The sequence below is a fragment of the Doryrhamphus excisus genome, linkage group LG4 (genome assembly GCF_037039965.1).
Source record: "Doryrhamphus excisus strain RoL-2023G ecotype Guam linkage group LG4, RoL_Dexc_Guam_v1.1, whole genome shotgun sequence".
Lineage (NCBI taxonomy): Eukaryota > Metazoa > Chordata > Actinopteri > Syngnathiformes > Syngnathidae > Doryrhamphus > Doryrhamphus excisus.
Genome location: NC_136360.1, coordinates 10,163,420 through 10,191,090, shown reverse-complemented (window position 1 = coordinate 10,191,090; position 27,671 = coordinate 10,163,420). Strand labels below are relative to the sequence as shown.

The 27,671-nt window shown below is 41.6% G+C and overlaps 1 protein-coding gene and 2 long non-coding RNA genes across 8 annotated transcripts in view; 2 read left to right on the top strand and 1 right to left on the bottom strand.

Moving 5' to 3' along the window:
- Nucleotides 1-11,341: 11,341 nt before the first annotated feature.
- LOC131129115 (capping protein, Arp2/3 and myosin-I linker protein 3-like) overlaps nt 11,342-27,671 on the bottom strand; it is a 28,505-nt gene continuing 12,175 nt past the window's right edge. The window contains exons 13-40 of one of the 2 annotated variants that reach the window (XM_058072279.2): nt 26,488-26,597; nt 26,315-26,392; nt 26,158-26,234; nt 25,412-25,516; nt 24,171-24,240; nt 23,546-23,627; nt 23,352-23,448; nt 23,073-23,127; nt 21,879-22,051; nt 21,700-21,768; nt 20,761-20,854; nt 20,583-20,681; nt 20,145-20,264; nt 19,949-20,062; nt 19,696-19,871; nt 19,210-19,297; nt 19,019-19,141; nt 18,430-18,496; nt 17,755-17,942; nt 17,402-17,481; nt 16,853-17,020; nt 14,917-15,094; nt 14,133-14,814; nt 13,555-13,643; nt 12,972-13,098; nt 12,499-12,570; nt 12,245-12,352; nt 11,342-11,783 (exon numbers count right to left, since the gene is read on the bottom strand). In XM_058072279.2, coding sequence (XP_057928262.2) covers nt 11,743-11,783; nt 12,245-12,352; nt 12,499-12,570; nt 12,972-13,098; nt 13,555-13,643; nt 14,133-14,814; nt 14,917-15,094; nt 16,853-17,020; nt 17,402-17,481; nt 17,755-17,942; nt 18,430-18,496; nt 19,019-19,141; nt 19,210-19,297; nt 19,696-19,871; nt 19,949-20,062; nt 20,145-20,264; nt 20,583-20,681; nt 20,761-20,854; nt 21,700-21,768; nt 21,879-22,051; nt 23,073-23,127; nt 23,352-23,448; nt 23,546-23,627; nt 24,171-24,240; nt 25,412-25,516; nt 26,158-26,234; nt 26,315-26,392; nt 26,488-26,597 — 3,530 coding nt within the window. In that variant the 3' untranslated portion in view covers nt 11,342-11,742. The remainder of the gene's footprint in view (nt 11,784-12,244; nt 12,353-12,498; nt 12,571-12,971; nt 13,099-13,554; nt 13,644-14,132; nt 14,815-14,916; nt 15,095-16,852; nt 17,021-17,401; nt 17,482-17,754; nt 17,943-18,429; nt 18,497-19,018; nt 19,142-19,209; nt 19,298-19,695; nt 19,872-19,948; nt 20,063-20,144; nt 20,265-20,582; nt 20,682-20,760; nt 20,855-21,699; nt 21,769-21,878; nt 22,052-23,072; nt 23,128-23,351; nt 23,449-23,545; nt 23,628-24,170; nt 24,241-25,411; nt 25,517-26,157; nt 26,235-26,314; nt 26,393-26,487; nt 26,598-27,671) is intronic. The other variant, XM_058072280.2, reaches the window with a different exon arrangement.
- On the top strand, nt 19,552-22,316 carry LOC144898358 (uncharacterized). The gene is made up of 4 exons (XR_013627278.1): nt 19,552-19,897; nt 19,969-20,074; nt 20,172-20,300; nt 21,968-22,316. It is a non-coding gene; the product is annotated as an uncharacterized LOC144898358 (long non-coding RNA).
- LOC131129120 (uncharacterized) lies at nt 22,924-27,393 on the top strand. 5 transcript variants are annotated; one of them, XR_013627277.1, is made up of 4 exons: nt 22,924-23,504; nt 24,627-24,747; nt 25,380-25,896; nt 26,057-27,393. It is a non-coding gene; the product is annotated as an uncharacterized LOC131129120 (long non-coding RNA). The 5 variants fall into 5 exon arrangements; XR_013627275.1 differs by having other exon boundaries at nt 22,924-23,688; XR_013627274.1 differs by lacking the exon at nt 22,924-23,504 and adding an exon at nt 24,045-24,266.

The following is a 27,671-nucleotide window of genomic DNA, read 5'->3' as shown; positions in this document are numbered from 1 at the left end:
TTCAGGAAAAGGGCAAAAAAACAAAAGTTGCATCAGTGTCCAAATATATATGGACCTAACTGTACGTCACCCCCACAGAGGAAGAAGCGGCTATTTGGTTGAAGGAGCAGGAAGATGGAAGAAAATTATTATCTCTAGTCAGCCTGTCTAGGTTTAGGGTTTATAAATGCATATAGATGGGCAACTGTTATGTAGTCCAGTATTGCACAACCTTTTTTGTGAAAAAAAGTTGAGAGCCTTTTTATCCATGAGTACCTCTTCACTCATATATATTGATAATTCTCCAAAAGTAGAATGTGACTTTGGCGCAGTTGTTCCACAGGTTATTGTCTCCCTGGGGAAACTAGCTGTAGCACACACGTTCCATTTTATTGCGGGCTTAATATGAAATAACTGACAAGATTTACTCATCATCTTGAAAATTAAATGTTTCCACGTACCCCCTGCAATTTGTGTACTTGTACCCCTAGTGCAGTGGTTTTCAATTCTTTTCTGTCACGGCAACATTGGGAGACAGCAATGTTTTCACACACCCCGATTGAAATACTATTGAGAAAGTGATTTTTATTCATCTGTACTGTACAGACTGAAGTCCAAATTGAAACCAGCGAAATGCAACACAATGGAGAGCAGTGAAGCATACAAGCATATTTAATAGTCACATTGCATGCTGAGTATGACAAAGTCTGTTGGCTGGTCTGCACTAATATTGAAATCCTCCCTGCCTCTCACAACCCCCCGATAGTTCACCAGACTAACTTTTTTCACGAGGAACACAGTGCCCTCTAACTTAAAATATCAGGAATACAAGCAGAAAAAATAGGGGCGCACACCGAAATTGACTTCAAAGTAAATGTTATATTTCATATTTCCTCTCATTTTCACTGTAGTCTGATAAATACTATTACTACTAATAGAGCCTTCTTTCTAAACACATCGGCCCGTTTTTTTTCTTTGCCTCCTTTCATCCTCATTTGGAGTTACTGTGGGTTGGCAAATTACTTCAGTTTCTCATTACTGTGAGCTACTGGACTGAAGTTTGGAGCACAAGTTTGTCAGAAACAGAAAATATGGGCAGATTAACTGGTAAGGTTGCTAATTTACAATTGCAATATATTTCTTATAGAAATCTGTCCTGCTTAAACAGTGAAGTATAAAAGAGTGTAAACCGAGTATCCAGGTTTATGATAGGGCAGGTGTATCCATCTAACTTCTAGCACTATTAAAGCTACTTTGACAAAAGGAAAGGAGAGATGAGCTGTTTGCATATTATGTGACTGCCAACATTTACATTGTGCTTTACTTACAAAGCACATCTCTACTCAAACACTTTGCTAATTTTATTTCTGCTGTTTTGTGCTTGTTTGGCATCAAATACAGGTATCATTTCTGGATTGAAGATTTATAAAAATACTTACAGTTTAATCAAATATTCTTTAGTCACATAGCAGAGGGAGCAAGGTTGTTAAGTGACAATTAAAAAATATATGTTTGGACATTCCCGGGCTGCACGGTGGACGAGCATGTTACATGTTAGCACGTTAGCATGTTGGCCACACAGTCAGGAGATTGGGAAGATCTGAGGTCCAATCCAATTTTCTCTGGGTACTCCAGTTTCCAAAAACATGCCACCAAAGCGACACAATGAGAGCCAGGTAAAATGTATAAACATGGAAAATGTTGATCGAATGCGATTTAAGGACACAATGCAATAAGGCTTAGACTGTTGCAAGATGTAGTCAATTGAATACACATTTTACAGACTATTTTTCATTACGGTAATAAGAGTCTCTTGTAGATGAAAAATGTACTCGAAATGTCTCATATAGTTGTCTCAAAATGTGACCAATTAGTTGCAGTCTGGAGCCCCTTTCCCCACGGGAACCCACTCTACTATTTGAGAGGCACTGCCCTGGTGGTACACATACCCCTGGCTGGGAAACACTGATGCAGTCCGTCAAACCCAGGAAAATACATTAGTTCCTATGCACAATATGAATTAAAAAAAAAAAAGTAAAAAAGAGACCAGTTGGTTGTTCATTATTAAGTGACATGTCTTATTTTTTCTTGTGGACACAACATTACAGCATAACAACTCCTTAACTCAGTAGAAAATGAGGATGTGTCACTATCTGTCACTAATGGTTCATTTAATGGATTTGTATATGTTTTTTATGCAATTTGTTTTTTGCTTCACGATACCCGGTGTCTCCGATGGCTCTACAGTCTATGTTACTATCATTTTATAAAATATTAATAACAGAATAAAAATATAACATACAGTTAGTAATACTACTCTCAAGTAGCATAAAGAATACATTTTCATTTAATAATGAAATCGTAATATATATATTTTTTTGGTCATAGAGCAAGTTTGTCTTTATCTATGGTTGCATCTTTCCTTGCCTGTAAAACATAGTTGAGGCGTCATAGGGTAGATTTTGGGGATCTCCGCAAAGCGGTTTGTTTTCGTTCTCTCAAATTAGCCCTCCCCCCTATTTTGCCCACACGGTCCTGCCTCTTGCGGTTAGTCTCAAAATCTGTCAATTAATTCTGTGTTGTTTTTTTTTTTTCCTCGAGCCATCTAAGTCGGCAAGGCAGAAAAATGCATAACAAGCATTTCTCAGCACTCCTTAAAAGCTAAACTTGTTAATCTCTTGTGTGTCTTCATGGTGTCTCGTTAAGGAGTCAGTGAGTAAACAGTGCCTTTTATAAATCTGATTTGTACAGCAAACACACTGACATGCTGACTCGTGAAAAAATGAAGCTCCTGTTTTTGTGAATTTCCTTGGAATTCACTTAAGATTTACCAAGCAAGCAATTAAACGCAAGTGTTAGCCTTTCAAAAGACAACACTATATTTATTTCTTTTAACACTTGCACCAGTTTTGACTGCCTTTTTTAGTTTCTCCCCCCTTGTCCTGTCTTTTAACCTCTTTATCTCACAATCGTTTGAGTTTCCGGAGGAAAGCTTAGCAGCAATACCAACACGGCCTCCAGCGAGGGTGAGGGACAAAGAGTCTGAGGCACACAGAGGAACTTACCTCATAGTCCATGTCCAACACACCATCAATCCTCCTGCATTTGCAAACACAGTTAGTCTATAAGTCCATCCTAAACTATTTTGTTAAATAAATGTAGGCTTTTCATGCCTCAGCTTAGCACGCTGTGTTGCAGTAGCTTGTATCACTTTAGCAGAATCCAAAGCCCTTAAGACCTTTGACAAGTACAATTGAATGCATGTCATTTAACATTTTTATATATCAACAAATATTGAAAAACGTTTAGCAACCATTTCCTGGTTGTGAAGGCTTCATTAGTGTACAGCAATCTCTGAATCCAAAAATCTTGGTTCTATAAATGTTAGGATTGGTAACTCTGACAGTGTGACACATGTATTAATTTTGGTGATTGTAAATGTCATCAATTACAATGTAGTAATATCTCACTACATTGAGGAACAGTTGCGTTACTGAGTTGTAACGACACAAACAGTTCCATGTGAGGGCAAATGGGTATCTTAAAAAAAAAAGAAAAGAAATCTAATCTATGTGACGGTCCAAATTTATTGTTAGTAGGCCGCCAGCAATAAATGAATGAATGGTTATCACTAGAGTAGACATGGGCCGGAATGAGATTCTGATGGAATGATAACCTTGGGAATGTGATTATTTGCCACTGAGATGTTGTTCAGTGGAGACTAAACAGTTTATACCACTTATCCTCCACTGTCTTGTTCCAAATCACATGAGTAACATGTCAACCGACAAAGGGGACCACAGTGTAGCCGTGCTGCCGGTGCTATCTATATCCGACTTTTGGCAACACAACACACACCTGTGGTTTCAGCAGAGTAAAGCCCAGTTCCGGTTGTGAAGAATAGCACAGTGTGTGACAAAGCATTTCTGCGTAGTGGCAGGGCTGGACCTCCATTTTTTTTTCATACCGCAGAAATTTTGTGGTATGGAAAGTGTGACTTTTTTTATACTGTGGTATACCTTGAAAACGATAACCGACCCATGCCTAGACTAGATTCATAACAGAATTTTACATTCTTGTGCGATTATCATGACTTATCCGGTACCATATTGCAATTACTACATGCAAGAAATTATTGGACACTTGAACCAAACTCCCTTTAGTTTTCTTACCACTAAAGCTTCTACATGCGTGTGTGTGCCACATGTGTGTAGAGAGTGAAGGAGACAGCTCGTCAGTGCGAGGGTGGGAGGCGGCCCCTTGTGAGGTGAGACGTGTAAGCTTGATGCTTGTAGTCGCGTTAGCCCGGATTAGGACATGTATCTGTGGGATCAGGCCGAGTTAGTTGAGACCCTGCGGACCACCACCTCTCCACTTTGCCCCAATGGTCACCACCACCGGGGTCTATCCTCATAGAACTGTCGCTCCCTCATTATAGTTACTTGTATTGAGGACAACGTTTCTTATAAGGACACAGATCCTGTCCACTGTGGAAGCTCCTGTTTCATGACCCCGCTTGACCTTTAGAGCCACTCAGCGGATAAAGGATGAAGGCTATCAAAGCTTTTAACAAGGTGACAGAGGGGTCAATGACGGGGGGATAGCCATTTTTAAAGGGACAACTTGTATTTGCGGCTCACATCCTCAAGGACCAAAGCAGAGTTGCAAAAAGGCAAAAATATAGCTAATAGCTGATGTCAGTAAATGTGTGAGCTAATGCTTCTCCTTCTGAAACGCTTCACAAAATGTGTCATTATTGTGACACGTAACATTTTTTTGTGACAAATACACCAAATGGTGACGTTGTTAAACCCCAAATTTGGACCTGAAATCTCTCTACAAATACACCCTCTGTACCTTTAGGGTATTTTGCTGAATCACCTTGAAATTTGGTACACATCTTTAGGGGACTGACTAGCGTGTGTGTAAAATTTGAACAAAATCGGATGAAAAACAATGGCCGCCATCAAACAAAACAACTTTTCGAGAGCAAGGACACGACTGAGCAGCTGATTGTCCATAAGTCATTAATCATGTGTCTAATCATTGTAAAATTTTGAGGATACCTGTATTATAAAGTATGTACACTAGCATGTCTTCCATAGCACATCACAGCATATAGGGGCGCCATAAATGTCATTTACAGTCACGTTAAAAAAATTACAACAAAAAACATTATTCTGCCGCTGGTTAAAGTTCGAGGGAATTTCTATTTATTTGATTGAGTAATGTTTATTTGGAAATTGACATAATAAAGTGGCCAAAGACTACAAGACAGGTATGAGTGTCCATTACATTGCTTTAATAACCTAATACTGAATATTAGAATTTTTAATTTTAAAATAATAATAATGAAATAAAAATAAAATAATAAAATTGAATAACTCTACAAAATTTTTCCATTAACTTTTCCACCAACCTACTTTTCCAAAAATTAAAATTTTATTCATTGTTTTGTTTCTTTACAACACTAGAAAACAAGTTAATTTCAGCTATCTTACAATGCTGTCATTGGGATACACCTATTTTGATAACGAATCCTTGTAAAAAAAATCAAAATAAAAACTAACAATGTTGCATCATTTCACATACATGCTGGGATCTTGCATTAACAGGTAGTGGTGAGATAACATGTAGTTGTTGCAGTATCTTGGCGTGTTTTGTCAAGGTCCTTGTGTAAATTTGTATTAACATATCCAACACTTAATGTCCCGGTCAATAACATGTTTTTTATTGTCTTTTCACCCTTGATGGCACCGGACACAAACACACCACTTGTTTATGTTTGTGTGCGTTGGTGTCCACATGTGGGGTCTTATTGTGAGTGGACTTATCAGGCTAGTCATGGGATTAACGCTGATTCTCCCCCTGAAACTAGTGTCAGATTAACAGATACCCGTGTCTTCATAAACTGTCTGTAATGAAGACATAAGCTGTGAGGAGCCCCCGGCTATTACCTCACTCCTGCCCCCTCCCAGAGCCTTTGACCATCGAGCCGGGCCTCGGATCAATGCCCCCACTTATTGCCATCGAACCGCTTCTGTTCACACGCTGACATCTTGGTGCATGTCGGACCTCCTGTGAGTCAGTCAATAAAAAAGTAAGAGGGACATTTATAAAGTTCTCTAAAGTTATATTTATGTGAGTGTCGCTTCTTAAAAACAACTGCAATATGAATTTGTTTGTGGATGACAACAGCAAGATTTAATCTGACGTGAAATTATCAGCTTTTCATTTCAGCTGCATGGATGCAACAATATCACGGAATGTATTCTATTCATTTATCATTATATGAATATGTCATTATTAGTGTATATCTTATATTATACAATGTTTATCTCATTCTTTTATTCCTGTATTCATTATGTTTGTCTATTTTTCCATCCCTTTTCTTTCATCACTGCATAACACATTCTTTATTTTTTTTCCCTCCCTATTAGAAAATGGTGTTGAACACAGGAAGTGAACAAACTATTCGTAATTGCTTACACATGGGTGAAAAGGGTTCTGCTTCTTCCTACACCTTTTCAGACACGTTGTTGTATTTTAATGTAATATGTTAAGCATGTCCGAAACCAATAAAACCATGATCAGTCACCAGTGTCAAAAAGGGCATCTGCAGCCATGTTGAGTCTGGTATAGGCTTAGAGCGTAGACGCTGACACGTACAAACAAATGTCTTTAATCTGAAGGTAAGGAAAAAACACACAGATGAACAGAGGTGGAAAATCAGGGGGTGGCGGCAGACAGACCCAAACTGTAGAGGCGGATGAGGAGGAGGAAGAGAGGGATGATGAGGGGATTAAGGTGGTCGATACTTTGGCTCCTCTCCCAGACTGAGAGATGACACTAAATCTGTTAATTCATTCCCCCTGTTGCACCCTCCTCCTCTTCAGGTCCCCCTTCCTGCTCCTCTCCCTCATCCTCACACAGATTTGAAACATATCTGACAAATGTGAGCACAAGCCTCACATTTCAGAATCATTTTTTATCATAACTTCTCCAGGGACAACAGCACTATATAGAAAGTAACATTGGATATACAGTCATCCCTCGCTACATTGCGGTTTGAACATTGTGGCCTCACACTCTCGCAGTTAAAAAAAAATACAGCCTATTATTAGTAGAAAAATGCAGATCAAAGCAAATTGTATGTGCCTAAATGAATCATTTTTATGCATAAAAATGGTTAAATGACGTATCCATTCATTCAGTTATTTTCTATGCCACCTTTTCTACCCCACTTTGGGAACCACGGGTGTAAGTCATTGTTCTGTGTGACAAGCAGTACACTCACAATGGTGTGGTATCATTTATCACAATTCCGTAAGTCCAAAAAGGAGTAGGAAGAAGCAGCGCCTATTTAATCCTTTAGTCATCTCCGTTTCACAACAATTGGTCATACATTTCTTTGCTTCATGTATTCAACATGCATTATTTACCAAATCCAAAGTAACATAAACGCATGATCATGATGGACTGTATAATCATGTGTCGCAGTAGAGTTAAGGTTTGTAGATCCAGCAATACTTTAACGTTCCGTCCAGTCTTATTGTTCCTGTTCCAAGTTTCTGAGATTGCAGTTGCTTTGAAGGGTTCAATCAATTAACTTACCTGTAGACTGGCCGCAGACTGGCTGCAGAGGTACTCCAAATACTGTATTTAGACACTGTTTCGTCATCACTGTGCAGTGAACTCACTTACCTGTAACTTTACTTTTGTGAGGTACTGCATCCATCTACTGTATATGAAATGTAATGACATCATCCTGTATCCATATCGGTCAAGGCGGGCCCCTGTCTTCCATTACGGAAGACGGTTCCCATGACGACCTGACAGAGCAGCCCACGTATGACCTTTCGTAGACAAATGGCGGTAACCACATTAAATTAGTCTGCATCTTATCACAGTCTGTTTTCTTGAGTCATGCCGCCACCGTGGCACGATTTTTCTCCTGTGTTTACACAGACACGGGCACCCCCTCGTGGTCGGATAACTGCAATTCCACAACAGGATGTTTGATATTTGGTATATGTAATCAGCATTACATCAGGTCGTGCGCAAAGGCAATCTCCCTGAATTTGTGTGTGGGGTGGTACGGGGGTTGTGCAAATGGCAAGCATGGTTAAAAAAAAAAGAAATCTAAAAGCTCACATCCATTTATTTTTTCTTCCTTCCATTCTCTACCCACACATGTTCTGCATCCAGCCAGATCCTGTTTTCCCTGCGCCCTCATGCGATCATGTTGCCTGGTAACGGCCTAAAGAATGATGAGGAAAAGGGAGGATGTGTTTAGGCGCCTCCTGTGCGATGATGAGGATGATGATGATAGTGGTGGTGGTGGCCTTCGCATAACCCGCAGAAAGACAACTCAATTGATGAATGAGGGACATCTTTAAAAAAAAGTATGACATGACACCGATCCAAAGCGAGTGTTTAAAAGTTCACACATGGTCTTTGTGTTTTTAAATTTTCACTACATTGTTTTTAAACTTGTTACAGGGCCAATAGAACACAAACTGTAAGCTCACCATATATATCCACATTTGTGTTGCTTTGAAGAGAAAGGCTGTTAAATTGGACTATACTGATCAATACAGTACAAACACATGGGTACAAAACATTGTATATTCTCATTTTATTCTGGCATTTATTTCAGAAGAGGTCTTCATCTGTACAAATTGCTGTGTGCGGATAGAGTTAAACACGCTGCTTAAGTTGATTGACTGATTTGTTTAGACCTTATAGTAGAGATGGTCAATATCAGCTTTCTTACCAATATTGCCTAGGAAATCATTACAGATACCGATAGCAATTCTTCTCTCAAATGTATTTGCACTTCTTGCATGGCTGTGAGACCACGCTGATGTGTAGTTTGTCTTTTTTAATTCCCTTGAGTTATTTGGCGTTTGCTCACATGCAGATTTCTTTTAACTGCTTTATATAGTATTTTTAAAAATGGTTATTTAAGTAGAAAGTGGTTTGATGGCGGCACAGCGGTTAGTGGCACGCAGACCTCACAGCTAGGAGGACAAGGGTTCGATTCCAGCCGCTTATCCTTACCAGGTTGGCGGGCTTATGCTGGAACCTATCCCACCTGCCTTTGGGTGAGAGGCAGGGTACACCCTGGACTGGTCGCCAGCCAATCACAGGGCACATATAGACAAACAACCGTTTCCACTCACATTCATACCTATGGACAATTTGGACAGTTCTTCCTGGCCTACCCAGGTCTGTAGTCTATGCTCACCGCTCACCCACAGTGCGGCCCCATACCAAATATCAATACTGCTTATTATATTTTAGTTTTAGTTTTTAGTACAATTATTCAAGTCATTGTAAATTCTTTTCACTTGCAAGGTTTACACATCTCATACACTATTACAATTTTTTGTTTTTAAATTCTGCATCTATTTGTACAAAATAAATGCAATTTACAATAAGGTTTGAACACTTGCATGTGTACCCTGAATTATTTAATTGGTGTTTTATTTTTTATTTTTAACATAGTAGTTACATTTTTGACATCTAATTCTTTTGTCTTCCCTTCTGGTATTATGATGTATCATCAGATTTACCCCCAATATACTGTTTATTGATGTCGCAGTATTATAATATTAATAGTATTGTTGGCAAACTATTGCGATATTATTGGAGGAGGCCACTGTTTGAGGAACTACAGTAACGTGTCCATCTAAAAATCCTATTTTGCATTTAAACTTTGTGTGTGTGTGTGTGTGTGTGTGTGTGTCTGGCTTTGATCTCTTTTTCTTTGCCAAACTGCACTGGAACTGCATCCAACTTGTTTCTGACTCATTACAGCAGAAATGGAGAAAAGGTCAGGGCACGGTTGCTAATGACAACGCGTAAGGCTGCTGTTCTACTCTAACAGTGTGTGTGTGTGGCCACCAGCTGCCTCTATTTGTAAGGATTAGACGCCCCCTGCTGTTTTTTCTTTTCTTTTCTTTTTTTTTTTACATTATTTGGCTTGTGGATAGAAATACGGTTGCCATGCCAACACATGAGGGGCATTTCTCCTGAGTATATTTAGCATCCACCTGTGAGGGTGAAAATCAAAGCAGCCGCTTGTAAGTCATTAACGCCTCCAATGGATGTTTACCACCTTTTAAAAATGATAGTGGACTAATTAGAGGTAGATAATGTGGCAATTTGCTACTTTGAAGCTGCCATTTACAGCTGTAGTGTTTTAGGCGTGCTAATGGGAGTCAGGAATGACTCTGCAGGTAAATACTGTTGGTGGAGGTGTTTGTGTAACGTGAAGGAAAAGCACTGGTAATGGTTTAATTCAGCTTGAACATGCGCACTAGTTACACTAGAGCACATCACATAATCAATAATAAACAGCACAATGGCATGCAGTACTTAACAAAACACATCAAGGAAGTGAAGACTGCATCAATTCATAAATGGATGTGCTGTTAGAAAAAATGGTTGGGTTGGAAGACAAAGTTGATGTTTTAAAAAAAGCAAAATGACAAAAAGTATCGCATTGTATTGCAACTGATGAGTAGGATTGAAGATTTGGAACAGAAAACATGTATGAACAATATGATTGTGACTGGGTTCCCCATTATATGCAGATGAATTGTTTTGCTTATATGACCTGAATTTGATTTCTTCATGGCATTGTGAACACGACAATCCTGACTCAAGATTCATGTGTGTGTAGTCTTAATTGTCTTTATTTTAATCATTTGGTTAAGAAAACATTAGCACAAAATCCTTAAAGTTGCCACTAACAAGCCGAGGAGAGCATAAATTGAGGCAAACTTCCATAAACATATGGCAGAAGCATGTGAAGTCGTGCTTTTGTGCATGACACTTTGCACTGACATTGACATTGGTTTTGGTAATGTGAACAACATAAAAGATGGGATTTTAACAAAAAACTCCAATCCTACTCATGAGTTGCGACATAATGCTATACTTTTTGTCATTTTGCTTTTTTAATGCATCCACTTTTTCTCTTCCAACCCAACAATTTTTTCTTCCAGCACACGTTTATGAATTGATGCAGTCTTCACTTCCTTGATGTGTTGACGAGTTAGTTCCCGACAGAATTCAAACCAGTGATCTGTAATTATGGTCGGGAATGATCAGGGGTGCCCAAACCTTTTCATACCACTGTATTTCACGTGATGTAGATTCATCACCTTAACTTTATTTTTCTGGGTTAAATAATGGTGAACTTGAAACCGTCACACAATTTAAGGCATGTTTGGGTGACTTTGGTGTGACAGAACATGACCACAGCTCTGTTGAACATCTTCGAGATGAAGTAGGTTCATTTTTTTACAGCATAATAAGCAAAAACTGTAAGAAAAACTAAGAAAAAAAAATGTTCATCCATTTGAGTTTTATTCATACAGTGTGTGTTTGAGAGGGGTGCTCATAGACAATATTGTTTTTTCTATAAAATATATTATTAACTTTCTAATATAAATCCTCAAGTTTTATCTGATAAGAAGCAACTCATGTTCAAGTGTGGACCAAGGCAATCAGCTGGCTGTGTCAAGCAGCTCAAAATGCACTCAAGTTGTAGAAATCACATTCTAATAATCATAATAAAATAAAAAAAGACTCTTTACAAGCCACAAGTGGAGCGCTCCCAAAAGACGAGGGATGCGTGATAATGATGATGGGTCCTCTGAAGCAAACACTGTTAAAACGAGGCAGGCGGCACAAATAGAGTGTATGGGCGTGTGTGATTGACGCTTTGAAGGAAATGCTGAAAGGTCATCATCACACCAGCTCACTGTGACCCGGTCCTGTGTTGAAGCAGTCTGTAGAAGACAACATCAACTTCAGACAAATGTTTACTTTACATATAGCATCAAGTCATTTAGTTCATTCAACCATTTAGTTTAACATATTATTGCTGTCCAACAACTAGACTAGCCTGTATCTACAAAAGCAAATTGAATAAACAGCTGCGGCTGTAGGCAACCTCCTGATGTAGTTTTTAAAAACAATTCATGTATCATGAAGGGTTAGCATCCACCAGCCTTAGCAACCTGTACATGTCCAATTTCTAGTGTTATTATTAAATGTTGTAATTTAGAGGCTGGCTGTCACTGGACAGCAACAATGACTGTTGGACATTACAAGTTAATGCCAAACCAGTCGGGGGCAGCATATTTCCAGAACAAACATCAGGCACTACTACACTTAAACAAACACACATGCACAGACTGGCGCACACACACACACACATATATATATATGTTTAAAAACAAACATATACCAGACAAGTCCAGTGACTTATTTCTGTTTTGGGGAAGTCTAGGTTTTTTCTCAGGGGGTTTGCGATTTGGGGGCTTCTCAATGTTATTGGGGCTTTCCCTGTCAGTGCCTGAGTTGAGACATGAAGGACAGGAGGCATGATGCAACGTTATAGCAAGGTTAGATATACACACAGCTTGACGTGTACACTTGCAGGACATAACATTAGATATACTTCAGCTTGAATCTGTCATTTATTGCAAGAGACGATGATACCTGCATCGCATGACATGGCTTTTCGGTTCCGTTGTGGCTTCACGGGCGCCTGCGGTCTCAGTCCTTCTTCACCTTAGTGAGATGACAAAATAACATTGGCATTAACAGCTGTGGCTCTTGGCAAACTGCATTATTAAATCTCATTTCAGGAATGTTTTGCCTGCTCCCATTGTTACAGTTTAGATAAATAAAAGTCTCAGCTATGAAGAGCAACAACAGTCCTTTTATTTTTGTTACATGGCAGAGTGTCATTTTCACCTCTGGTTTTGACAAGCATGGTGTGAAATAGGCTATTTATAGTAAGATGAGAACATTGAAACGTCTGTCTTTCTGATTGTCACCTACTGTCCCTCAGCGCTTTTAAGCAGCTGAAGAAAATTCTAAAGAAATTCAAATTGTTTGGAGTGAGCTACCAAAATGATACAAAAATGGCTTAAATGTTGCATGCTGAGTCAGGGTGCTGCTGCACTGACCTTGACTTGCGGCTCTGTCCGGCAGCCCCAGCAGAGGCCGGCTGACAGGAGGGGGCACTGGGGGAGGGGGCAAGCTCCTATCCATGGCTGATTCTTTTGGGAAGGTCACATATGAGGTTGTCTTTGGCTGTTTTTCCCAACATAAGAACAAGGTTTAATCATCAACAATATGATTACAGTTCCTCTATTACGTAAAATTGACTTTTATGATGTTTTTACAGCAATATGTGTTCCTGGTCATCTTACGCACTTGTTTTTACCACATTTAAGAGAAGAGGCACTCAAAAGCGTGCTTTTGAGGTTGCAGCTTTTCATGACTCTGACCCGCCCCAAGCTTGGTGAGACCACCCCTCAGTATATGTCCACAACTTATACAAAAAAGCACTGCTTAAAATGCAGCGTGGACCTCTGCCAACTATCCCTCAGTCAGATTTTTAAGCTAAATCTGCATGATAAAATGTTAAAATGTTAAAAATAGTTATGTTAGTGCTGTAACTTCCAATTCTTATTGGAATTGTGGGACTTCTGAGACTTACTTAAGATGTTAGAATATGGAATCTGTAATATCAATGTTAACCTGCACCTTTTCAGGAATGGGGGGTGGTTGACTCTCTAGATCTCTTCTCCTCTTGTCCAGTTTGGCAGGATCCTCCTCTATATCTCCGTCCTCCTCTGCAGGGACACATTAAGCAGTATGTTCACATTTCTGACCTAGATACAGTACTTTGGCCATGTTTTGAAGCCTTAAAAGAAAAATGCATCCTTGTGGGAATTTTGCCCATCATCCACAATCATTATGTAAGACATAAACACATCCATCTTTCTCTTTTCTGTCCATTCTAAAGATATAAAATCAGATAAAGAGAGACTGCTTGTTACTGCACATATGGGAACCATTTATTCAGACTATAAAGCCTAAAAGACTTCAAAACAGCTCTACATTTACATACTGTATAATGTGCCGTGCATTATTATTAACATTGTTACGCCGATCAAACTACGTTACTGGTGCATTGACACACAGAACACACCAGCTAGCTACTCGCCGACTTGCGACTAGCTTCGCCACAGTGTTGTGAGCGAGTCAGGATTGTGGTTGATGGGCACATTTTTTAAAAAGTGCAGTTTTAACATTAATATTAAAACAAAAGTATGTCCTACCAGGTAGCGTGTCAGAGCTCTCCAGGCGATGTCGCGGCCTCACTTTGGACAAGTTGGGCTTGCTACTTTGAGGTGGGGGTTCGGGTTTTGCCCCACAGGGGGCAGGTCGTGCGGTGTAGGCTCCTCCAACGCTGCTCCTCCATCCTTCAGCATCTGGACTTAAACGTCTTTCCCCCTGTGTGTCGACTCTGATGTTTACTTCCTGCTTAGGTGAAGGTGTTCTGTCTGACGGGTACGGGGGCAGTGGCCTTTGAGTGTAATGAAGTGCCTGGACTGGTCTGTCTGTCCTCCAGCCACTTCTATCCGTCCACTGAGGGTCAGGCTGTACCTCCGTCTGCTTGCCCTCTGACCATGAGCGGTCTATCTGTCTGCCGCCCATCCACTGTTTTTCCATCTTTCTATCGATCTGCCACTGTGTATGTCTGTCCACGGTCCACTGTCTGTCCATTTGTCTGCCCTCAGTCCACTGCTTGTCCATGGTTCTCGCTTCTCCGAAAGTTCTTTCGTGCAGTTTCTCATCCGAGTGCCGTCTCTCTGCCGATTTCTCCACATGTTGATTAGTCCGCCTGCTGTCCATCCAAAGATTCTCCGCCTGAAGCACCTCGCTCGTCCTCTGCTTGTCGTCTGCCCAGTACTTGTCCACCTCTGTCGACTGTTCTGGCACAGCATCCTTTTCTGATCTCTGGCGAAAAAAGAAGATGGCAGCCACACCAACAATAATTGCAATGATTGTTAATGTTTTAGTTGAAGGTCGAAACGTGAGGTGGGTATACTGTGACTGTACCTCAGTAGGAGAGTAAAAGGGGTGTTTGCTTCCTCCCATGCCTGGGTGTGGCATGCCTAGCACGGGCGGAGGACTCAAAACAAGAGTATTTTTCCCATCAGCCCCGTCTCCGGGCGACCCAGCCCTGGTGGCGGACCTTGGAGGCTGAAGGAGAGTGTAAACATTCTCTGTGGCAGTCCTGAAGATAAAACCCAGAAGCACATCATCAACCCAACTTACAGCTTGAGGCATCCTATTTGTCAAATGGCAGTTGTGGCACTCCCTGTGTGCAAGTGACAACAACAGTTGCACACAAGTACATGTAATACAAGTTTCCTCAAAGTTTTACAATCATTACACAAATAGTTAATGACTTATGGACAATCAATAGCTAAGTCTCACCCATGCCCCTGAAAGATCTTTCGCTTGATGGCGCCCATGATTTGTAACCAATTGCTCAAATCTTAAAACACACAGGCTTGTCAGTCCTCTAAAGGTGTGTACCTGATTTCTCTAAAGTGACACTAGGTGTTTTGTAGAGCACAGTGAACTGTGTGACTTATGTGAGTCAAACTGCACCACCAGATTAAGGATGCTGTCATCTACACCTGCATACACGCTTGCTTTACTGTGGTCAAACTAAATCAGCTGCTTGGTGCATTTGGAAGACGAGGGAGATATTTGTCAGGGATCATTAAGGTCCATGGCTGGAGAGCTGAATATCTGTTGTGACCTCATTTTTGGTGCTTCACTACAAACATTGAGATGAATGTTCAAAAGTGTGAGTCTACTGAGAAATAGCAGCCTCTTTCACAAAGAGATCCAGATAGCCAGCCACTTTTGCCTTTTACACAGAACCTAGCAAAGCGTGACACTGTACTTCTACACAGGGATATGGCATTCTGTTATCAGACCATTTCAGCCATGATGCATATAAAAGACTTGCTGGACAGTGGCAATTTCTTTCAAACACAACAGGGCAGAAGTGAATCCTCAGTATCAAAATCTACACTCTGGTCCTGGCATTCCAGCATTCATTTAGCCATGCTACACGCTAACTTCGGAAAATTGCTGGGTCGACTTTGACAATTTTCTGACCTATTAATGTTGTCATAATGTTATATTTTTGTCTTAAACAATTCCAAAGTGTCAGATAATGAGGTCTGCACATTTGGAAGTGAGCCCTGACGGAAATTTTGGATGGCTCTGCACCCTCAGCGGGTTTGGCTCCATAACTACAGCCTAGTTTCTTGCCTTTCGGCTGGTGTGTGTGTGTTAGAAGCAAATCAGAAGCCGTACAAGGTGCTTTCCATGCTACTTAACGAGCGAGAAAGCGGCGGACACAGAAGGTAACAATTGTTATTGGATTTTCAAAGTTCCTGTAATGACTCAGTCTTATCTGTGTAACAGGAATTGCGTCCATATTTTGCAAACAGCACATCAACAATGACTTCCCTGGATCCTGTTTTACAGGATGCAATTACAGTTCATATCACAGCTACTCAAGTACAACCATGGAATGTCCATTTCATCTAACTAACTAACAATTTCAAAATATACATAGAATAGAAGATCCTTGTAAAAAATCTTTGCAGGTTCGATGAAAGTGTCCTATAACTTAAAAGACAAAGCTTATTCGTCATTACCACTAGGAAATAATGTTCTACAAGCCGACCAGTCACAGCCTTTGCAGTGCTTGAGGTTTCGGAGGTGCATGCTATGGACGTTTGTTTAGAGGTAAGAGCAGGTCGGTATAGAGCATGCTGGTGTCTCAACCAGCAAAATGTGTACCAGGAGAGCAGCAACGCAAGTATGTTCAAGGGTCAAAAAATGTGCACATGCCAGCATTTGTATGGTGGGTATATCATAAAGAAAAAAAAAACAAAAATTGTCCAACAACTGTCCAAGGTTGAAATAATAATGAATATACTGTAACTAAGTAAGTAAGTATACAAACCCTGTGGGTGCTGTGGCCACGGTGTGACTTCCATCGGCATAATAGTCAAACTCCGACTCCTGGTTGGACAGCGTTTGGTTGCGGTTTCTGCGGAAGCCAAAGATGGCCAGCATGTTCCTCCTCTTCTTCCTCCTCAGGGAGTGCGTGGTGTGCAGCGAGGACAGCTGACTGGAGAAGGTCAGAGGCTGCATGTCACACATGCGATTCTGTCTGGAATAATCACCTAGCATGTCCAAGACCTCAGTGAATTTAATCATGCTGGTTGTTTATCTACTATGTCACATCTACAGTAGCTGCCGGTCTGTTGCTAGGCAACAGCTCTTGTCCGGTATACATCGGTTTATCTTTGCCAGACATTCTTCTATTAAATGACTAATAATTCAGAAATTATGACTTCTGTTTCAACTGAAATGACTTCAAAATTACCCATCAAGCATTGAAATTCTTTTTAAAGGCCAGAAATAAATGGACATACTGTAATTTCCTGCACATCATGATTGGGTTCTATACTGTGAGTTGCACATGTGGAGACAGTGTAGAAGCAATTACCTATCAGGAAGGACTCTTTTAGTGTAGAAATCTGGCAGTCCATCATCCAAAGGGCTTATTCCTCCATTTTCACTGCAATGCTGAGCACACACACAGAAGATGAATACATTCTGTTTTTGACAGGTCACTTACAGTGGCTTCCTTTTCTAAATGTTCTGTACAAAAAAGCAAAAAAATGGATTACTATCGCTGGTAAAATGACATAATCCATATATAACCGTCTAATCTGTATAGATGACCCCCAGCTGAGACAGCTGACACTGCCAGCAGGCATGACCATTCAGAAATAGGAATATAGGAGTAGGTAGTAGATACTTGAGAGTTAAAGGCTTCCCGGAATGAAGGGCCCTTACCATGTCGGCGGGTAGGTATCCTCCTTTGTGCCTCCGCGGAGGCCTCGGACGGACTAGTGTCACGTGATGGAGAGGCAGTCCCTGTGTGGGTAGCTCTGACAGACCTTCCCAGGATGCGGAACGGGATAGTGGTGTGGAGTAGGGTGGTATGGAAGGGGGTGGTGAGGAGCTGGAGTCGTCACAGAGGCCTGTGGGCCAAGAGGACATATGTATGACATAATTAGAGGGGCATGATAAATCCATTTATTCCTATTTGATGGTATGTACAGTATGTAAATACAGTGGAACCAGTGTAAGTCCCATTACAAACCGCCTGTCGACCAACCGACCAACTCATTGACCATCTCAAGTGCCTGCTTAAGTCGATGTCAGCATATATGGTCAACCCCTTTTGTTAACATGAAACATTTAACTCAATAATTGCTTGAGTTCCATAAGGCAGTAGAGTTAATGTTACTGTTTCATCATCACATTTCCCTAGCATCAATCAAGGACATTTCTTCAAATGCCCATCCGGAGTCTGACCACACAAACATGAAGTCACTTCTGAAATGGAAAGACAGGAAAAAAAGACTCATCAGAAAAGTTTGCTAATGGAGCAATTACTGTCACAGCATGCGGTCGGGCGCCCTGACGGGAAAGCGGAGGCAGATGAGGATGGATAGCAGTACTCACTCAGCCTGGTGGAGACAGGACGTATCCGTCTTGTTCTTGAGCTGCGCTTCTTAATGGCTATTGTGTCCTGGAAGAGAGGGAAAATACTGAAAGACTCTTGAGCAATGTTCTGTAGAAACGTTGACGATAATTGAAAATGGAAAGCAAAATCTGAATATAAATAGCTCAGAGATGAAGAAGGCACATGACTTTTCTAATGCTCATGTGTTTCTATTGAAAACTACAGCAGAGATGTGCAAAAACTTCCATTCGGTAAGCCAAAAGATGCTCAGAAGTTTTAAACCAACATGACAGTCCTTAAATGCTTGTTAGTAGAAGTTTACTGAGCCACTGAACACCTACTGTATGTTAAAAAATGCACCCTTGAGGAAATGCTCCAAAAGAACTAGTTATAAGCAAAATTTTGCTAAATAACACTGACAGTGCCTTTAAGTCCTACAGCCTTGACCTTGACACTTGAACCTTCAACTTGCAGACATACTTTTTTTTTCAGAGAAAATGTACAGTCGTGCTGGAGTCCAATGTTTAGTATGATGGAGTAGATTATTGTAGTTGACTGAGTTCCTATTTCCCCCTGGTTTCCCCTTACTATGCTGGTGCCGAGCTCTTCATCCATGATGTCCAGAGAGTCCCGATGCTTGTTGAACCTCCAGCCTGTCCCATCCTCAGACATCCCCTCCCAGCGCTTAACATGACAAGACACCTGTCTGGTCTGAGACGGACAGCACTGTTAAGTTCGGCCTTGCAGCCTGATCAAATATTTTACAATGCTGTACTCACCAATGTCTTGTGGGTGGCGTAGAGCTCCTGCAGGATTTGGTCTACAATGGAGTTGGTGAGATAGGAGACCACAGACAGCTTGACTTCTCTGCGGAAAAAATGGACAAAAAATCTGAGAAAAAATGATTGTTATAACTAGTCCTGGTGGTCTACAATTTGTCTCTTATTTCTCACAGATACTCAATACCAAATCCCAACCCAAATGAGCTACCACCATTAAGACCATACAGTAACTTACCGAAACTGCAAGGAGGACGGGGGGTTAATTGCAAGTGGGCCTTGATAGAACAGAACTAATTTTATATAAAACGTTATTTTGACTCGGGAGCAACAACCAAAACATTTTAATAGCTGTAAGGAGCAAACTGCTCAGCTACCAACTCACACTTTAAAGCGCATGCCAAGCTAGATCGTGCTGTCAAATGCTCATAACAATATCAGCTGTTAATGCCAATGTTCTTTACAGACCTAGTCAACCCGTCTTACTCTAAAGCTCGGTGAATGTCCTGCGCTGCTCGTTCCGTCAGGGCCGTGCGGATGGCGGAGCGTGGGATGGACACACGCTCTGAGACAGATGAAAGCGGCGGGCTTAGCTGTTCTGCTGCAGCAGATGACAAAGGACAAAGCTCACGGCAGAGAGACACCATGGAGTCGACAATCACCTGCATAGGATGCCACCACTTACTTAGTATAGTCGCTTTATTAACTTATGATGGTATAAAGAAACTATGAAAGGCACCTGAAGCTCTTTGTCTGCAGCTTTGGCAAGATCACCAGCCAGCGAGTCCAGCTTCTGACGCACTGGCCCATCTACGGACAGGACGTGGGCCAGCTCGCACAGTGAGGGGTACAGCTTGAGGAGGAAGTATGCAATAATTTTTTTGCCAATGACACAAGCAGACATGGACACCCTTTGTGAATTTCTCATTTCTCACCGCACGGGAATTCCTGGCCTCTTTCAGCACTTGTTTGGCAGCTTGAATGTCCTCCACCTCTCCAACACCTCGCAGCATGCACACCTGCTGCTGGACACGTGCACACAGCCGCTCCATCACCTCAGAAACACAAACAGGTGGGCAGGAGAGTTAAAGGTAATAACAGTAATACTATATGTGTCCTGAGAACATTCGCTTGTGAAGATGATGTCATGAAGGAAAAGCTTTCTCATTGACATAATTCAGCCTGTGACCCGCCCCTCGCTAGATGTATACACCCACCACTTTGTGAAAAAATAAAAATAAACAGGCTTCGCTACACATTGTAAAATGCAGCCTGGAGCTGCTTCATAGTTATCCTAGCCTACCAACAGTAAGAGAATTATCCACTCTGCAGTTTGTTCCAAATAAACCCCCCCAACTAAACACCAGCGCTACCTGCTCGGCGGTGCTGGTGACCAGGCCTTGGTGCAGCCGCAGAGCCTGACGCTGGGAAAAGCGCTGAGTCTGATTGTTCCTCACTAATGCCCGCTGGATCTGCGTATGAGTGAGGGAACAAGGAGTTAGGCTCTGCAGTCAGAGGCAGAGCACTTAACCAGGGGGGGCGGCCCCTCACCTTGGTCAATGCCTGCTCCGTCCTCTCAGGGGTGCTACGGTACGCCTGGCTGATGTCACTCAGAGGAAGAGGCATATACTGCAGGGTGAAATTACTGCGAGAGGAGAGAATATTATTGCATAATCTAATTGTCACAATTCAATCACTTACTTGCATTTAATACGTGCACTTTGCTCAAGAGCACCTCAGCAGTGAATGTGTGGGAAAATCATTCTTTGGTCAACATTTAAAGCCGTCACTCCACGGTTGCCTCCATGTTTGAGGGTAGGGAAACTTCAATAGCCCCTTCGCTACAGAGTAATGTTCTCTTCAAGTACTGTCCTCAATGGCCTGAAGGAAAGCCTGAACGTTTGAAGATAGCAGAGTGGGCAGGAACTATTTGCGGGGCTCATGTTGCCAATTTGAACTGAGGCCGCATCTATCTTAAAGGCCAAATAGTTTATCTGGTATTACTACATCTACTTTCAGATGGCATCAACAAAAACACCCAAAAAGCCAAAGAAAAAGCAAACATATTTGTGAAGATAATCCTTTAACGCAGAGCTACAGATTCCTAAAAACAGCAGAACACCCCTGTCACATAGAGGATCTTGGATGAGTGTTTTTTTTTTGCTGTGCTCTTGCCATATAGAGGATCTTTGACAAGTGTTTTTGCAGTAGGTAGTTAAAAACAACAGAGTTCTCCTACTATAGTATATAGAGGATCTTTGACTAGTGTTTTTGTAGTAGGTTTTTAAGAACAGCAGAGTGCTCCTGCCAGATAGAGGATCTTTGACTTGCATTTTTTGTTGTCACGATTTCAATGGAAAACTGTGCTTCTGAGTTTTTGGGACCAAACAGGGACAAATTATGACAAATTGCAATTTATGACAAATTGTTGGTTTGTTGTGGGTGTTTGTCTATATAAATAAACACAGAAAAGCACATGTTTATTCTTACTGTTCAAGTGCTCGGGCTACATCCAGAAATCCTGATGCGGAGGTGTTGTTGCGATCCCATGTCACACTCCTGCAGGGCAGAAGTCGTGTTGAACACTACCACATCCCTCTTTAAATAAGCCAATCCTGCTGTGTGTGTAACTACAGTACAGCCCTTCACCATATAGTACATTGCTTTACCGTAATGTGGTGTTGATCTGCAGGGCTTTGCTCAGCATCTTGGCGCCGATGTCGTCCATGTTGTTTCCACTCAGATCCACTTTTCTCAGGCAGGTGTTGCTGCCCAGAGCGTTGACCAGGACCGTGCCTCGAGAGCGGAGACGCGAGTCGGTGAGCGACAGAGTCTGCAGAGCCTGGAGATGAACACAGGAACTACATTTGAAGCATGCGTCAACATGACTTCACATACTGCATGTATGAATTATTGACTCTGTGTGTGCAGTGATATAGAGAAGGGGCAAACACAGCAATAATTAATGTTGCATTTTTGTTACAGTGTATCTTGTGAATGGACAATACAATATAGATGAATATACTGTACTTCGGAGTAGCCAATGTATAGTGTGTATAGCAGTATGGCTTTGCTATCCAGCACGGTGCTGGGTGGTTAGCCCTAAGCAAAATGTGATTTTGGGGCCCTCTATAACAAAATAATTATTATTTGTTTTGAAGTTAATTGGGTGCCCCCTAGTGGTCAAGGGGTCCTAAGAAGGTGCTTAGTTTGCTTATGCCTTGGGCTGGCTCTGGCCACACAGTCTTGGGAAGATCTGGGTTCCATTTTCTGCTTGGGCATCTCTGTGTGAAATTTGCATGTTCTCCCCAAGTGAATTGGCGACCCCAAATTGTCCATAGGTATGAATGTGAGTGTGAATGGTTGTTTGTCTAAATGTGCCCTGTGATTGGCTGGCGACCAGTCCAGGGTGTACCCCGCTTCTCGCCCGAAGTCAGCTGAGATAGGGTCCAGCATACCCCTGCAATTCTAATGAGGATAAGCACCATAGAAAATGGATGGATGGATGAAAATGAGTCAACACCTAGCCTTTTTTTTCTAAATAGCCAGCAACACAAGTGAGTGGCAAGAGAATTGCGTTCCGCCTACAGTCGGCATGCCAGTGGTAGCGTCATTCTTGGGCTACACGAGTGCTGCCAGCACTGGGGAGCTGTAGTTACAGTAATTTTCAGTGCATAGTAAATCGACCCTGCAATAAAACCTGTACATATAGTGGTTTAATGGTGTATACAGTATATCCAACCGGCAGTAGTGTTCATTAGAAAATGCTTGACCAGAGGGAGAAGAAACCAATAAGTCATGTATGCTATCTTCTGTCACACCCGTACACAAAGATATGATATGGTTATGCCGTCCTCACTCACACATTCCTCCTCTTGTATGAGTTGCACCAGTTTCTGCAGGACTTCATCCAGAACCCTGCGGATGTAAGATGTGAGACTGAATCAGCTGACGTTAATTATTACCATTTCCTGCAGCTGCACTCAGAGCAGCGGCATATAAAATAGTGAAGTAGAGTGAACAGAGCTGTTAATCAGGCTGGCATATGCTGTGCCCCCATGTTTTGTTTTTCTCTTTTTTTGCATGCATGCATGCGCACAATCAAGACGCAAATAACCGCATGAAAGCAGCACTGGCAGCACCTGTTTTTGATGTTGAAGTTCTTGCCGAGATGAAGGTGTTTCAGGGAAGGGTGTCTGGATAGGGCTGGCAGCACCGTGAGCAAGTCTGCATCCAAACCTATCAACACAAGCACAGCTCAGCAATAGGACCAAACAAGGAGGACTAAACTCAAGGTCAGAGGATAGAGAGGTATCGCCTCATGTCACCGGTGTACCGTTGTCGGAGATATCTAGAGTGCCAATGGAGGAGACTCTGGGGAAGAGCTCCTGTAGAACAGCCGCTCCTGCAGATCGTAGCTAAGGAGAGAAGACAAGCAGAGGATGAAAGGGACAAACAACACAGACTTATTCATTGAGGGTAACTTTTGGAGTTATTCATGTATTTATATCATCATTGTCACGTTTGTCACACTTAAATGTTTCAGATAATCAAAAAATATAAATATCAATCAAAGACAACACAACTGAACACAACATGCATGTGTGAAAAAAATATTTTCCCCTTTTAAAACAAAACCGAGATTCATTGAAATCAGTCTGGAAAAAGTTAAAAAGCCATTTCTACAGTTTAGGGACTCCAGCAAACCACAGTAGCAGACGTTATTCACAAATGGTGAAAATATGGAACAGGGGTGAACCTTCAAGGAGTCTGCCCCCATGTTAGTGCATGTTTTAGTGTCCAAACACAGATCATTAGCATTAAAGCTACGGACAGGCAACACAGCATATTCCGGGTAGGGCTTACTAAAAGCAAACTGTTGAAATTCCTATTTCCTATTCCTATTTCTTAAAATCAGCCAATGATTTTCCCCACTTGCATGTTTCAATGTGGACGCCTACCTCACAACCGCTGATGTCCAGGTGGAGGTCGTTGATGTGGGGGTTGGATGTTAAGCCCGCTAGGAGAGCCCTGTGGAGCCAGGAGAAAGAAACTCAGTACTGTTGATCTTGAAACGTTAAAGGATCACTGACATGATTTATAAATTGTATTCAAATATTTCATATATTTTTTGTAATTATGTTTTACATTGTGCGTTTTTTGAAAACTAACGCGAAATTCACAAAGTTTATAGTTATGGCGCCAGCCATGGCAAACGCATTGTTGCAGCAAAGCGTAATTTCCGGAAGCGACATCAGGGGCGTAAGACCTCTCAGCTAAAGACAAGTAAACAAACAGTAGCCTGTCGACTTTGTTCTGTATATTTTTCATAAAAATAGTATTCATGCCAAAATGTCGTGTTGCTGCTGCATGTTTACAGTATCCAATTTATACTCAAAGTTTGTTTTCTTTTTCAGAAGAGGAAGCAAGTGCTAAGAACGTGAGACAGATGGAAACCCACCTCAAGTTATTTTTTTGCAGTGTTCATTTCACTGATAACTGCTTCGAAGGAACATCTTTACAAGAAGCATTTGGCTTGTAAGTACTGTATAAATGTGTTTTGAAAAAGGACAGCACAATACTACCAACTGATAAAAGGGAAACAAAGAATGACTACCACATCAAAGTTGCCACAAAACGGAGTAAGTCATGTGTTTACATATAGTATTCTAAACACTATTTTACCATAGTGACAAGGCTGCAAAACATTACACATGTTATATAAACATCTTTTCCTAGTTGTTGATGGTGGATGCCGTGCGACAACAAAATATACGCTAATAAAAAATCTGATTTAAAACAATAATTGAAAGATAAGCAACTCCAGAGTAATATACACTCAGTATTCTGTGTGAAGGTGACCAATCTCCATCTGCAAGTTCTGCAAGTTCTCTATCTCATCTCCAAATGTTTGTCTCTTCTTTTCTTCTTAAAAACTATTGACACGTCTCTTAAATTTTTGCTATAATTACTGTAAGCATCCTCTGTCCCGTACACCGCTATGTTTGTGTAGCTGAGAGGTGTAACTCTACTTGTGTCACTTCTGGAAATGATGCTTTGCTGCAACGAGTTCGTCATGGCCACCGCCATGAACTATGAACAACCAACGCTCTTTGTGTTCTTTGTCCTGATGTGTTGTGATGTTCCTGAAATAATTTCTCACCTCACAGAATCAAAGAAAAGTGGAAATGGCGGTGAGTACCTGAGGACTTCTGGGGGCATTTTCATGGCGGCCATGTTGACGTGGGTGAGACTGAAGGCGGAGCTGAAGAACTGACGGAATGAAGGCAGTGTGTCCTTTGCTTTTCTGTTGGATGAAACAGCAACAAAGAACAGTAAGAGGGACTAATGGAGGGAAATGGATGAAAGTGGGCCTACGGGCGTTGTTGACATGCTGAGTGCAGAGCGCACACACGGCATACAAAAGATGCAAAGACAGCCGATGTGTGAGGTCAAATGATGGCTGACGCTACTTAAATATTCATGCATACTGAGAGCTCTCTAACCGCACCCATAGGGACAAAAACACACAATTTTCACATTTATGATTTTTCATTAAAGCATATTTGTTATGAAGTCCTTTTTTAACTGATATATGTTTGTTAACAATCAGGAAGGTTTGTCCACCCATTTGGTGTCCTAATTTACGGCTGACTCTTCTACTTTTGAACCACTTCACACAAAAGGGTGAAACTTTGTTGCTTGTGCTATTATTTTACTGAAAAAATACACTGCATGGTAACACACTGTGATGAAAACCTCGAAGTTTGACTTGAAATTTCAATGCACTCTACAAAAAACACCCACTTTAACTTTAAGGTGTATGTTTGTTTTGTTTTGTTCTCAGTCTGGGAGGTAAATCACGACAGAATGAGGAGATCAGGACAGATGAAGTTCTCCCCAGGTTTAAGCCTTCAGTGCCGAGGCCTCTACAAATATGGGACTAACCTGTGGGAGAAGGAGTTTTTGGAAAGATTCAGAAAGGCGAGATCAGCACAGCACCCCCTCAGAAGAGCCCCAAATAGCTGCGTGAGATGGGGAGGGGGACAGTTAATCCGATTCGACAGATGCATTTCTTTTGAAAGCACCGCCATGAAAGCCTTACTGAGTCCACACAGCAATCTGTGCCTGACAGGTCCAAATGCACCAGGCAGTTGGGCTGCGACAGGAAGAGATACAAGCTCTGCAAACACAGAGAGACACATGCACTGAGTCGTCGTGTGATGATGGAAAAGTGCCTGAATTGAACGCATTTCCAGGTGCACTGCACCTCCTTACCGAGGCATCATCACCAGAAAGGACCCCTGGGTTCTTGCTCAGGTCCAGATGTAGGAGTGAGTTGGAGTACTCGTCGCTGGAGTTCAGAGCCAGAGAGAGCGACATCAACCCTGAGGGTAAAGGTAGATGTGGTAGATGTGTAATGACAGTTTTACTCTGCTTTCATCTAACCTGATGTATCCTGATCAGTGACATTTTATACAGAAAAGGTGGGGCTCAGGTTTTTGCCATTTTGTCAGGAAAATTTCCATACTTTTGTATCAGAAAAACAGCCAATATTCTTTTTCACATTAAAAAGGGCACAACTAGGAGATACAAGCTTGTCAGTTTTTGCAAAGATGCAACTACGTACAGTTTATCAGCAGAAATGCTTGTATTCTTTTTCCTGACCACTGGTTGCCAGGCAGATTTCATGGAGCATTGTCATTGGTCCGGAAATTGCATATACCAGCCAGCCATGCCCACACGGTTTTTTTTTTTTAGATGCAATACAGTACAATACAATACAGTAATCCCTCACTCCTTTATCCATCCATCCATCAATTTTCTGTACCACTTATCCTCACGAGGGTCGCGGGCGTGCTGGAGCCTATCAGCTGTCTTTGGGCGCGAGGCGGGGTACACCCTGGACTGCTCGCCAAACGACCATTCACACTCACATTCATACCTATGGACAATTTTGAGTCGCCAATTAACCTAGCATGTTTTTGGAATGTGGGAGGAAACCGGAGTACCCGGAGAAAACCCACGCATGGGGAGAACTTCACCCAGAGATGCCAGAGCGGGGAATCGAACCACCTCAAATGAATCATACTTTTTTGTGGTTGAGTAGGCCCATTATTAGTCCAAAATATACATATTTAAGCTAATTTTACACAATTACAAGCATTTAACTAAACTAAAAAAGAAATTCAGGCGTTCTGATGACACATTCAAAGATCTTGTGATGATATATAGTATTCTACACTGGTCACTAGGTGTCTGCATTGTTACTGTACTGTGAGACACATGGTGAGACACACAAGCACCACATTAGATTGCCGGAACAGGAACAGGCTTTATTGCAGTTTGTTTTACGTCACAGCAGGGACAATAATCCCTAACATGTGCTACTGTAACCTACACCAAGCTAAACCCCAACATCATTCCCCATCTGCTCCCCTGAACATAATATAAATATACAG